At 42.8% G+C, this 13,752-nt stretch overlaps 1 protein-coding gene across 2 annotated transcripts in view; it reads right to left on the bottom strand.

Moving 5' to 3' along the window:
- Positions 1-8,718: 8,718 nt before the first annotated feature.
- The window catches only part of LOC108932955 (heparan sulfate glucosamine 3-O-sulfotransferase 4-like), a 106,969-nt gene continuing 101,935 nt past the window's right edge, over positions 8,719-13,752 (bottom strand). The window contains exons 2-3 of one of the 2 annotated variants that reach the window (XM_018749681.2): positions 9,505-10,134; positions 8,719-8,728 (exon numbers count right to left, since the gene is read on the bottom strand). In XM_018749681.2, coding sequence (XP_018605197.1) covers positions 8,719-8,728; positions 9,505-10,134 — 640 coding nt within the window. Of the gene's footprint in view, positions 8,729-9,500; positions 10,135-13,752 lie in introns of those variants that run through there. The other variant, XM_029252304.1, reaches the window with a different exon arrangement.

The following is a 13,752-nucleotide window of genomic DNA, read 5'->3' as shown; positions in this document are numbered from 1 at the left end:
TGTGACACATATACTATTCAATGAAACAAGACGGCGCTTACTTCAGATTTCTGGATTGAATGATCTTTATTCTGGAGCTCTTAGGGTGGGCAAAGTGTCTGGAAGAAGCTGATGAGTACAATCTTTGTCCTTCTCTGTCTGTTACCAAAGAGCAAGTCCTGTTTCACTCTCATACAGGGCCTTGAACAGGGGAGTCATGGCAAGGGAGTGTTAGTTAGTGCTGTTTGTCCATTGATATCAAGATCATGTCAATGGTTCCATGTTCCTTGAGGAAGCCACACTGCATTTCTGGCAGTAAGCCCTGCTCCAGGTGAGTAACCAGACAGTTCAACAGGACTCTTGCAAGGACTTTCCCTGCCATGCAGAGCAGTGAGATCCCATGGTGACTGTCGCATACCTGATGATTGCCCTTCCTCTTATAGAGGTGTACGATGGACGGTACAGTACTGTATACATGAGGTGAGGCGGGGTGCGGGGGTGCAGTGGGTTGGACCTCATCCTGCTCTCCGGTGGGTCTGGGGTTTGAGTCCTGCTTGGGGTGCCTTATGGTGGACTGGTGTCCTGTCGTGGGTGTGTCCCCTACGCCCTCTGCTGGGCTCCGGCTCCCTGCGACCCCGTATGGGACGGGCAGTTCAGACGGTGTGTGTGTGTGTGTGTGTGTGTGTGTGTGTGTGTGTGTGTGTGTGTGTGTGTGTGTGTGTACAGTAGATCCATCAGCATTGGGTTTGGTCTAGACAAGGGAGTGTTTCTCAAGAATCAAAAATGGCAACTATGTAACTCTCTTGTCAATGGAGAAGGTGTTGTGAGATTTGCAAGAGGACACCAAGGGGCCTGCAATTGCTCAAGTTCAACCATTACATGACTGCTTGCAGGACCAGATAAACCTATCCTGAAAATTACAGTGGCTCACCTGATAAATTGAAGGGTTTTATGTTCCAGTGTTCACTTTTCTTCTCCGAGAAATCTAAAGACTTCAGCTCCAGTTCATCCTTGTAGCATTCATGATCTTTTTGTTCAGCAAAGCCCTGAAATGGACTATAGTAACCTGAAACCATCAAGACCCCACTATTTTCTTTTTTCTTTTCACAGCAGGACTTTGGAAGGATATTTAATCATTTGGCACAAAGCAAGGTGGCTCTTGAACATCACTCAAGGGCCTCAAGGCACTTGGTGTATTATGTCCTTGAATTTCAGACCCTAATAGGTGTTCCTTTCTAGTCCTTATTGTGTAGAATATTAAATGAAGGAATCCAGTCTGAGCTTCCTTGTTACAACAAGAATTTAAAACCATGCAAACTGGGTGAAGAAATCTGACCTCAGAAGAGAAACAAAGATAATTCAGAAAGTCCATCCACCCACCCATCCATCCATTTTCTGTCCCGCTTGTCCTAGTAGGGTCTTGGTGAATTCAGAAAATCTTTGCCTCTATTGCAAAAAGTACACTGCTTTATGGTTGCCCATCTGTCCATACTGGAGTGTACGCCTTCAACCATAACGTCCGTACTCAGGGTGTTGCTGCTGGCTTGCTTTCAGCAAGGACTAAATCCCAGAATCCAGGCCGAGCTAGCCTACTGGTGGGACCACTGGACCTTGGACCAATTAATAGAAAATGCATTTAAATATATTCATTTAGCTGACGCTTTTCTCCAAAATGACTTACAATGTTAAAATTATCACAAGCTTACAATTATTTACCCATTTATACAGCTGAGTAATTTTTACTGGAGCAATTAGGGTACGTACCTTGTTTAAAGGTACTTCAGCTGGAGGGGGGAAATCGAACCTGCAATTTCTTTTTTTTCGTCAAGGCTGGGGAAATCCTCATGGAGACCCGCCAAAAAGTTATACACAGGTACTTTTGGACTCTTACTGACTAAAACCCCAGCCTGATTGGACAATATTTCAGTTGTGTTAAGAATGTACGGTCGGCATGCAAAAAGAGCAAACTAAGTACTCTCCCTACTGTGGTGATGACTTCCCAAAGAGTTTAGGTCACCTTCATTATAAATCTCCCTCTTAAAGCCAGCACCCTCTCATTTTAATATATGAGGTTTTGTGGTACGTCTTTTAAAAGTGTCCACCATTACTACGCTCCCCTCCAAGGGCTTTACAAGGGAATAAATGCTTTCCTTAGTCAACCCAACCGTCCCATGAAAGAAGTTCAGACTGTCCTTGCTGAGTGCACCTCTCCAATTAAACACTAAGGCTCCAACACTGACTTCCAGCTCAGCGTTTTGGTCACCGACTATCTCCTTGCTTTTGTTGTAACATTTGGTCTATCATATTTCTCTTCCTTCTCTTTATAGGCCTTACTAAGTGTATTGCCTAGGTTGGCATCGGCAGTGATAGTAGTATCAATTATATGTAATTGCTTTTTATTATAACATATTAGGTTTGCAATTCTGATACCCACATTTGTTTTCATACGGTGTTGTAGGATGGGTTGGTAACCTCTTGATGTTATTAAATCTATAAAAGCCTTGTTGATATTATTAGATCTGAGCACATGTTTATCATGTACTCTATTACAGGACTGCATGATATGGCCCAGACTCTATGTGGCATTGCAGCTTTCACTGCACTTTGGGCCTGGTCCGTGCCCTCTGGCGTTTCTCTCTTTAGTCTTGTAGAGGTTGCCTCTTAGATGCTACCAGCTATAACCCTGGATGATGTGGCCCAATAATGCCGGTGATGCCCCTGCTGGGCCCCAATGGATTCTGGACCTCTGTTCAAACCCCCGGAACTGATGCAGATCAGCTGAGGATGTCTGACCACTGCTGAGAGGCAACAGCGGCTTAGGGAGGGCCTTTGTCTCTACTGCAGTGGCCCCGGAGTACCCTATTTTGCTTGCATCACTCTGCACTGTTATGGGCTTATTCACATTGTGGTATTTTAGCACAGTGGTAACAGTAACCACTTATTTTATTTCCTGAATTGCCTGATCATGCTTGGGGAGCCAATACCTGACTGCCTTCTTGCCCAGCAGCCTTCTCATGGGCTCACAAACTTAGGAAAGGGGAGAAAAGAACTTTACTAGGTAGGTCGCAAGCCTAATGAATAGCTGTAGGTCTTCAACATCTGTCGGTGTCAGCATTTCTTGGATGGCCCTGGATTTTTCCTGGTTTATCTTTAGGCCATGAGATGTCAATCTGTCCGTGAAAACAAGGTTCCTTCAGTTTAAACTGCAGATTTTCATACTGAGCCTTTGTTTTATCTGTCTACAGTGGTCCAGCAGGGAAAGGAGTTGACAGTCATAGTCACACTCAAAATTATCGTCTGTTTCAGATATAGGTTCAGCATCACAGAGGCTGGCAAGTAGTTTGTGTTACTTGCGCTGATAGACCTGTGGTGTGACAGACACTCCAAAGGGGAGTTTGAGACTTTGCTTTCTCCCCTTTGACTTCTGGAGGTCAAATACAAAGAGTGAACTGGAAGAAACAGTGAAACTTTGTAACATCCCTCTTTCCATTCTTTTTAGTTCTAGTTCTCATTTGCATTCATCTCTAAAAAACTGAGCTGTGCATAACGATGGCTGCCTCTGAATCATAGCATGCAGTGCACTCAGACCCTTAATTTTTTAAAATGTTTCAGCCTTACACTGAAGCCAGCGCTAGGAAGAGCTGTGGTTGTTCCAGACTTCTTCCATTTAAGCGTTATGGAGTCACTATGCTCTTTAGAACCTTCAATGCTGCAATTTTTTTGCCTATCCCAGATCCAAATCACAATCCTGTCTTTAACCTCTGCAGACAATTCTTTGATCTCATGGCATGGCTTTTTTCTGGTACACGTTAACAGTGAGTATTCATGCAGACAGATGTGTGCCTTTGCAAATCATCTCCAGTCAACTGCATTTACCACAGGTGGATTCCAAATGAGGTGTAATTCCTGAGGGAGAGGGGTGCGGGGGGCGTGGTGGCGCAGGTCGGGACCTGTTCTGTGGTTGGTCTAGGGCTGGATTCCTGCTTGGGGTGGCTCGTGTGGGACTGACGTCATGCCTAGGGTTTCATCAACCCCTCCCCCAGCCGTGTGCCTTGCGTTGCCGGGTTAGCCCCTGGCTTGCCGTGAGCCCCCTTGGGACAAGCAGACATTGTGTGTGTGTGTGTGTGTGTGCGTGTGTGTGTGTGTGTGTGTGTGTGTGCATGTGTGTGTGTGTGTGTGTGTGTGCGTGTGTGTGTGTGTGTGTGTGTGTGTGTGTGTGTGTGTGTGGGACTAGCTCCTGATAAAACAGCAATGCAACTGTCCTACTCAAAATGTGAGGGTCATGTTGCTGCTTTTGCATATCTAAAAACCTCACCAAAGTCCTGATACTGTAGGAGAAATAGGTATTGGATCCAACACATCAGGGCTTTCAATAGAAATAATGTAATAAGGGACATACAAACAAAAGGCTTACAACAGTCACCCCAGACTACCAATTCACCTGTACTCTTGGAAGGCTTCAGGTCATTTGCTGCAAAATATGGATATCTACTGTCACTTGGCTGTCTGGAAATTTGATGAGGGGGAAAAAAGAAAGAGAAACTTCTTATTGCAGAGGCCCACCTACACACTAATTGTGTGAGTCATACATTCTATAGCTTCTGCACCGAGGGGCTGACTGTCCAAGACAAGCGTCTGTAATGTGAATCCACACTGCCTGACTGCTGAAGAGCTGTATATAAAATTCCCAGCAGCCTCAAAATCCAAAAGAACATCAATATCAAAGTCCTGAGCATCCCATTAACATCTAGTAGGTAGGAATAACGAGGAGGCAGGTTTCAGTCAAAGAAAAAATGAAGATATTGTCCAAAGAACTAATCGAAACTAATGCAAGATTGAATGACTGAAAGTTTATTAGTCCCAGAGGGAATTTCCACTCTGCTGGAGCTGCATAGAATATACAACAAATATATACCACATATTTACATACATACATATAGTGACCATACAGAGCTAAGTGAATATATAAATAATAAATAAATAAAGAATAATATTTAGATACAAGCAAGAGCAGAATGAAGTGAGATGGTGCAAGGTGTAATAATATAGCACAAAGCAAGCTTTCAGTACCATTAAGAGGTTACAGTCCTGGCAGACTGAGGACTCATTACATGGCCTGATGGCCCTTGGTAGAAATTACCCCTGGTAGCACATCTTGGAACAATTCAACTGTACCAGGCTGCTGCTGAATGTACCTTTTTCTTTAACTAAGGTGGCATGCAGAGAATATAAATGGATGTCCACGAAGGACCAGAGTTTGTTTGGTGTCTATTTCTGTATGACCCCCACCAAGGAGTTGAGCCTTTCCGACTAACTTGTTGAGTTTGTTGGAATCACCTGTTGTACAGCTACTACACCAGTATTCCACTGCAAACAAGATTGCACCAGCTACAAGAGATTGATAGAACATCTGCAATAGTGACTTGTGTAATCTAACGGACCTCAATATGCTCAGAAAGTAAAAGTGATTCTGTCATCTCTAGTAAGTGTTACATGTCTGGTTCAGTGTTGTCTAGGTGCACCCCAAATTCTTATATGTCCCCACTAACTCCACTTCCACTCTATCAGTTCCCACTGGATACACCCAACACTGGAACCTTGCATGTTGAACTTGTTCAGTTTGCACCACTCAAGAAAAGTCCTTTACCAAATTCCTGTACTCTTGCCCGTCCCTGATGCTTCCAACAATTGCTGTGTCATCTGCAGAAATTCTCAGAAGACACCAAAATCGTTGTGCTTGAAGTCAGATGTGTATAGGTGAACAAGAAGTAAACCAGGATTGTCCCTTGTGGGCCTCCCATGCTACACACGGCTGTGTCTGACCCACAGCTAGGAATTCTAAGAAGTTGTGACTAATCACTTACTACAGAATCCAGGACATCATGGATGGATCCACCTACATAGACTGAAGCTTCTCTCCCAACGGTCCAGGCTATATGGTGTTGAATGCACTGAAAAAAAGAGAGATCAAAGACATGGATCCTAACTGTGCAGGCTGCTTTGTCCAGGTGGGAGTGTGCTCTGTTCTGCAGATAGACGATGGCATCTTCCACTACAATGTTGTCCTGGAATGCAAACTGGAAAGGGTCCAGTGTAGTCCTGACAAGGTGTTTAAGCAATGCTAGGACCAACAAATAAAGGGCTTCGTGATATGTAAAGCCAGAGCTACTGGCTGATATTAATTTAGATGTGTTGGTCACCCTTTCCTGGAGATAAGTGCCAAGCAAGAGGATTTCCACACCTGGAAGGCTTTTACTGGGCTTAGCCTCACGTTGCGCATATACTACAGAACTCCACATGGCTGATTTGCACATGCCTTAAGCACTATTGTTCTAATTCTGAGTGGTCCAGTTGCCTTCTCTTCTTGGAGTCTTAAGAAATGGCTCACCAAGATATTGAAAGCTTTTGAAAAAAAAATACTTTCTATAAATGTAATTTTTTCACTGTGCATTGTACAAAATTTAAGTCCAAGTCCATGTCAAAATATGTGTTGTCATCATTAAAATATTGTTCATTTGTACATCTGAGCTCCTGTGCTATTTAGAATTGTATAAAACATTTGGTACTTTACAGTTACGACAATATATTTTCTTTTACAGAAGCACCATAAAAGTCCTTGTTTTCCAATTAGTGATTGTCTTGAGAATACAGCTCTTAAAATTCTTTCTTCTTTTGGAATTGAATTGATTGACTTTTTTTAAGAATGGAGAAACTTATTTTGATTGAAGTATAAAGCCCTGCAAAGAAAATAAAAAAATGAAGATGGAAAATTCACATAATAATGCTTCACAACCTGATCACATGGTACCATGTTGACATTAAGACTAATAAAAGGAACCAGTAACAAAACTGAAATAAGCATGTCAAAACTTGAATGTAGATTCTGTTAAGTTTTCAGATCACACCACTGATATATATTTTTGATCCTTATTTTATTTCTGCAGACAGAAAGGTATATGAATAGTTTCTTTTTTTCACAAAAGCTGTTCTATTCATGGGTGGTGCGGTGGCACAGTGGGTTGGACCAGGTCCTCCTCTCTGGTAGGTCTGGGGTTTGAGTCCTGCTTGGGGTGCCTTGCGATGGACTGGCGTCCCATCCTGGGTGTGTCCCCTCCCCCTCCGGCCTTGCGCCCTGTGTTGCCGGGTAGGCTCCAGTTCCCCGTGACCCTGTATGGGACAAGCGGTTCTGAGAATGTGTGTGTGTGTGTGTGTGTGTGTGTGTGTGTGTGTGTGTGTGTGTGTGTGTTCTATTAATTTTTTTTCTTTGTAGTTACTATTTCCTAAGGTTCCATTTTCATTTCCAGAGTGCTGACCAAGTAGTATTGCCCTTGAATACACAGTATCAGTGCCTTCCTGCTACGTGCAAAACAATTTTTGTGAAAAGATAAAGCATACAGGCACAACAATTAGTGGATAAGCAGTTAAAAGGTATCAATTAATTTTAAACTCACTTATTAACTAGAAGTACATATTAGACGTTATTTGTATTAATTATGTGTATATGTATTACTGAAATTAACTTTTAAGAGAAAAAATAGAAAAATTAAAAAATGATTTCATATAATTTTACAGTACTGGGAAAAATTTCGTCAGGATATAGGAGACTTGACTCTGAATGTTTAGTTACCCCTTAATTACCCAGATGATGGATCCTGGCAATTTCTCTAGTGTGAAATGTGGATACTCTTGGTGCAACAATAGAGACTATTGAAAATATATGCATTCAGCTTTACAAAAACCAGTGTCTCACTTTAGGAAATTATGACTGAACAAATGGAACATATATTTTCATATACAAATTGCTGAATTGGTCTCACAAATTCTCAGGGTCAGAACATATCCCAGAAAAACTGGATGCTTCACAAAGAGGTGTACCCCCTGGATGGGATGCCAGTCCATCACAGACCTCTGCAGTTTCTCCCCAAAATTAAGTAAACATTTAACAAAGTCATTACCTGAAAGAACTCCTGCTTAACATGCTACTGAAAAATATTAGTTAAATTTTGGTTTTGAGATATATTAAATGTTAAATATACATTTTACAGTACTCATTGCCCCTTCTATGATTCCAGAGGCTTATGAATTGCTATTCTAAAACACAGACATGGAAAAAACACAAATATTTTAATAAAAAATGGTAAAATGACATATTACAATTTGACATTGAAAGGAGATTCGGTGTATTTTTGCATATTCAGAAGTTACCCTTTTTTTTTCCCCACAAGAAGCCTCACCTAGTGAGACCGAATAAGTTATCAGATGTAGATTTGATTGCCTTGAAACAGTAGGCAGAGTCAGTGTCTTGTGTGGGTAGCAGGTAACACAGTGGTTAGAACCCTCATCTTACACTCAAAGGATGTGCTCCTGCTGTAGTATCCCTGAGCAAGATACCTACTCTAATTGCTCTTGTAGAAGTTACCTAGCAGTATAAATGTTTATATAATTCTCAGTTGTTTAGCATAGAAACTTTAGATTTTATAGGTTGCTTTGAATAAAACTGCCAAATAAATAAGGTGACACCTGATACAGAGATATGGAGCCCAAAAAATAGAATCACCATTTAGTGTTGTCACCTTCACTGGCGCCCCTGGCAGGCCTGATGGCTGCGTGCCTAGCAACCGCGTGCTTGACGCCACCACGACCCCCCCGGTACTTGAAAACCAAAGCACCCGCTCCGACGTACCTGGCCGTGGAACTTTCAACTGAGAGACGTTCTCCTCACCTATCTTCTGAGGTTTGCTATTCTGTTCTGTTCTGCTCTGTTTTGTGGGTGCAACCCTTGTGTGATACAAATAAAGCAACTTAAGCACCAGCGTTTGAATCTGCTCTCCTGATCATCCACTCTCAACACGAAAAGTGTTCCATTTGCAAGAAAAGAATGTTCTATTTTCACTGCTTTCTGTGAAATTTGTCACAGCAAGCAGTGTTCACGTACTATGCATATAATAATAATAATAATAATAATAATAATAATAGTAGCAGTAGTATTAAGTATGTTTTCCAGTGCAGAAAACAATTAAACATAGGATTAATGTATGGTGAAAATAAAAGTATTTCTCTTGTCCATTGAAACATATACCAGTCATTTTAATAATATTCATTTTAATGTGAACCTTGATGTATTAGGGAGATAGAATGTTATTTCTATTTTTACTGTAGTTTTCCACTCGTTTCTTTCCTTCTTGCTTAAAAAGTAGCACACAACTGGACATTGTTAACATTGTTCTAGGAACAAATCACTTTTAATGAAACTTAAGCAATTGTATTTACTCTCTCCTCTGTCTTTAAAAATATCATGTAACTAAAACATGTTTACACAGGAAAAATAAATATTTTATGTATATTTAACAGTTTGATCGCATAAACAAAAACAGCCCTGGCTGGGTATATTAAATTAATAAAATGTATCAGAGATACAGTAGAATAAGAGTTGTAATTGATTGGTTGGAATGGACATAGTGGTCTGGAAAGTTTCAACTGTGATACAGCTTATGTATCCTCTCCTGCAGGCTGGCACAAAATCACTGCATCTCCAACTGTTCCCACTGAAAGTTCTGACCGGTCATTTGGTAAAACATCATGTTAAAGGGCTTGTAAAACTTTTGCAGCCGATGGATCACATCTGGGTCAATGTTAGGATGAGTTCTACCCTTGGACTTGCCCAGGCAGCGTGGGGTGCTGCTGTCCTCTGGCTTTTTCAGGCAAGGAAAGCCCTTAGTTTTGTTGAAGTAAAAGTGTTTGTCGGTGATGATACGCTTCAGTCCCAGAAAGTCTTGGACCTTTTCCATCTCACCTGCTGGGTCGACAATGAGTCTCTCGCCACTCACGAAGTGCATCTGTGAGAGTGGGAAGTATTGCAGCCAGCCTTCCAAGTGTAGTGCATAGATCCCAATTCGTAGGGCACTCCATGAAGCATCAATGAGCCCCAGTGTCCGGTTCTTGAAAGCCAGCACCTCGAAGGTAGGGATTTCCGGCCTCTTTGACAAGGTCTGGGTATAGTCTGAGATGGCCCTTGTCACTGGGTTGCGCACAACGATGATTAGCTTTATGTCTCTTGCCATGGAGTAGATACGTTTTGGAGCGCTGCTTGTAACAAAGTAGCTGGGTGTTTTCTCCATGGTGATCTGGCTGTCCAGTGTGGAGGGCATTAGGTCCCTGAGAGACAGAAATTGATATAGATTCTGTAAACACAAAACAGACAGTACAAAAGAATAACTTTAAACTTGTTGAGTACAGATATTATTCTACATGGCTAAGCCAAAAAGTATATTCAATAATATTTTAACATTTTTTTTTTTTTTTAAAAGAATGTGGATTCTTTTTGACTCACCCTCATATACAAGCAAATTTTTGATTACCAATGAGCACATTCCTCACCCCAGCTTTAAAAAACATGAATGGTTCTTTGATTATAGTATTCCATGTAACTCCATGTAAACCATTTTGCCACGCCCACACCTCCGGGCCGACACGGAACACCTGGGACGCAACGCAGACTACAGCATAAAAGGCTGCGTCAGACCACCAGCTGATGCGGAACCTTGATCTGCCTCCTCGTTAGCGACCTTCTAGCCATTTCCTGTTCCTGAACGCCTTCCCCGAACCCGTCCCTTGTTCCCCCCGATCTACTGCCTCTTTCTGATCATCGACCTCTTGCCTGTGTACTGACCTCGCCTTTTGGATCCTCCCTGTTACGACGTTCGCACCTCGAAGACCCTTTGCCCGTTCTCTGACCTCCTCTCTTGGATTTCCCCGAAGACACCACGATTACGGCTCTGCACTTGGGTCCGCCACTTCCTTCAAGACCCGACCATGACATTTGAACGAGGTGCCAACCTAACATTCCTTATCTCCATGACACATTATTCTTCATATTAGAAAGTATTATTGTCACTTACAACAATTACAATGCTACAATATTACAATATGTGTCACTCACAATATGTGTTTGTCCCATTTCTGGGACCAAGATCTCCGAGTATACTGGTAGGTACCTGTGCTGGCAGTAGTATACTGAATTCATCATAAAATTATCATATTGTAGCATCCCTTGTAGAGCTACTGGAGACAGGTTCAGAAGACAAGATTTTGGAAAAGTGCTCTTTATAGAACATGTACATGGCTTTCAATGGCAACCTTGACAAAGGTACAATAAGCAATACGAGATCCAAACATGCGAGAGTTCCCCCAGGTCCCTATGAGCCTCTCCACTTCCCACAATGATTAGGGTGTCACCTGTTGAACTCCCCAGAATCCCTTAGTGGCAAACAGAACATCAGTAACATTACAACCAATGGAAGACAGGACTATGTACAAGAATAGACAATAACACAAACTATTTACATTAATTTACATCATTTATGTCCCTTAGCGTTGTTACAATATTTCTAACGCTTTATGTATATGCCATTTGGAAACATGCAACTTTGCCTTTTTGAAAGTCAAAAATGCATTCCCATTTACATGAATAATTAAAACAGTGTGGCCTCCAAGTAAAAATCTACTCTCTCTCTACTGGCTCATTTTACCCACTGGCTCAACTTACCCTGTTCTCCTCTGCATCCCACTGCATGCTAATGTTAAGCTAGCACTTGGGTTACTAAACTCAGCTATTAGCTATCAACAGAACTCACATCCAGAAGGAGTCTTTATTTTAGCGGGGGATTTTAGTCAAACAAACCTCAGGTCAGTTTTTCCAAAATTCCACTAGAATGTCAAATGCTCAACCAGGGGTAAGAACACACTGGACCATGTTTACACAAATGTTAATAATGCATATTAGGCCCTACCCTGTCCCCATCTAGGACAATCTGACCATCTTTCCTTGTTAATGTTGCCTGTTTACAAGCCACTCATTAACAGGATTAAACCAATTAGCAAAATGGTTAGAGTATGGCCTGAGGGTGCAATGTTACACCTACAGGACTGTTTTGAGCGCACAGAGTGGAGTGTATTTGCCAAAAACAAAACTCTAGAGTAATACACCTCATCTGTTCTGTCCTACGTTAATTAATGTAAAGAGAATGTTACCACACTTAAGAAAACCTGCGTGTTCCCTAACCAGAAACCCTGGATGACCAAAGAAACCAGGAGTTTACGAAAACAAAGAGATGCTGCTTACAGGGCAGGTAACACAGCAATTTATAGTTTAGCCAGGGCTAATCTAAAGCAAGGCATTAATACAGCAAAAGTCAACTTTAAACTCAGGACTGAGGACAGTTTTAATATCAATACCCCCCCCGATGTATGTGGCAAAGCATAGAAGCTCTCACAGACTACAAAAGGAGTGATCATTTGCCTATAGATAGTAATTTATCCATAGCGGAGGAACTTAACTCGCACTTTGCCTGCTTTGACAAAGCTGAACATGTGAGGAACAGAAGGCTCTGTAATGGGTTAACAGAACAGCTCAAAACATCATCGGCACACAGCTACACGCAGTCGTGGACATTTATCTGTCCAGATGTCAGAGCAGAGCCTCCAAAATTATCAGGGACTCCACTCACCCTGCACACCACTTCTTTAAACTGTTCCCCTCTGCAAGGCGATATAGGACAATTCACTCACGCACCACAAGAATGAAAAACAGCTTCTTCTCCAGAGCTGTGAAACAACTGAACACTACCTGATTTTTACTGTATTATGCTGTATTATCTATTTACCTATTTATTTACTGTATTATCTATTTAAATTGTTTCATTTTCTATTTTTATACTCAAGTGTCTATGCTTTATATTGTTGTCTAAAGAACTCAGGGAGTATCTGTCACTCCTCTCATTCCTGGCACTCCCGACAACGCGCCTGACGACTGTGCCTCTAACAACCACGTGCTTGATGACCACCTCAACCCCCACAGACGACCCCGGAGACGCAATATAAAAGCACCCGCTCCGACGCACATGGCAGCAGAATCTCCAACTGAGAGACGTTCTCCTCACCTATCCCTTCCGAGGCTGATTTCTGCTCTGTTTTCTGGGTGCAACCCCGTGTGATACAAATAAAGCCAGTTAGCATCAGCACTTGAGTCTGCGCTCCTGATCCCTGCACACTGCGTGACAGAAGGTTCTGCCACTTATGCGGACTCAGCAATGCTGGATCAGCTACACCATGCCGTCTCCTTGCATGGCGCCCTGCTGGGCTTGCATGACCAGTCCCTGCGCCCTCCAAGAGATAGTGCAAGCGATCCGGGCCATCCATCAAGCAATCCGCCAAGACCCCCCACCTTGCCAGCCTGGATAAGTATGACGGAGTGCTGGACAACTGTCAGGGGTTCCTAATGCAATGCGAGCTCGTGTTTGCAAACTCTCCACGAATCTATCAAGAAGATGAAACCAAGATTGCCTACCTGATCTCTCTCCTCATGGGGCCCGCAAGGCACTGGGCCACGGCCGGATGGAAATCTTATGTCCCCTCCACCTACGAAGCTTTCAAGACACACTTCGAGGCAGCGTTCGATCATCCACTCCCTGCTCATGCCGCCAGTGACCGCCTGATGAAGATCTGGCAGGGTGGCTGCTCGGTGACCGAATACTCCCTAGAATTCCGGACCCTGGCCGAGCAGAGCGGGTGGAACTCCGCCCCTCTCTTAGTCAGCTTCCGGAATGGGTTCCACCCCCCAGATTCAGGTGGAGCTCGCCTACTGGGAAAAGGAATGGTCTTTCGACCACTTCGTGGAGACAGCGATAACCATCGACAATCTTGCCTGAGAGCGAATGCCCCGCCCACGGTTGACTCCGTCGGGTCACTGCCCTGCCAAGCAGGCTCCTGAACCAA

Source organism: Scleropages formosus, chromosome 5 (genome assembly GCF_900964775.1).
Source record: "Scleropages formosus chromosome 5, fSclFor1.1, whole genome shotgun sequence".
Classification (NCBI taxonomy): domain Eukaryota; kingdom Metazoa; phylum Chordata; class Actinopteri; order Osteoglossiformes; family Osteoglossidae; genus Scleropages; species Scleropages formosus.
The sequence above is the reverse complement of the archived record's forward strand: the minus strand, read 5'-3'. Positions and strand labels throughout refer to the sequence as shown.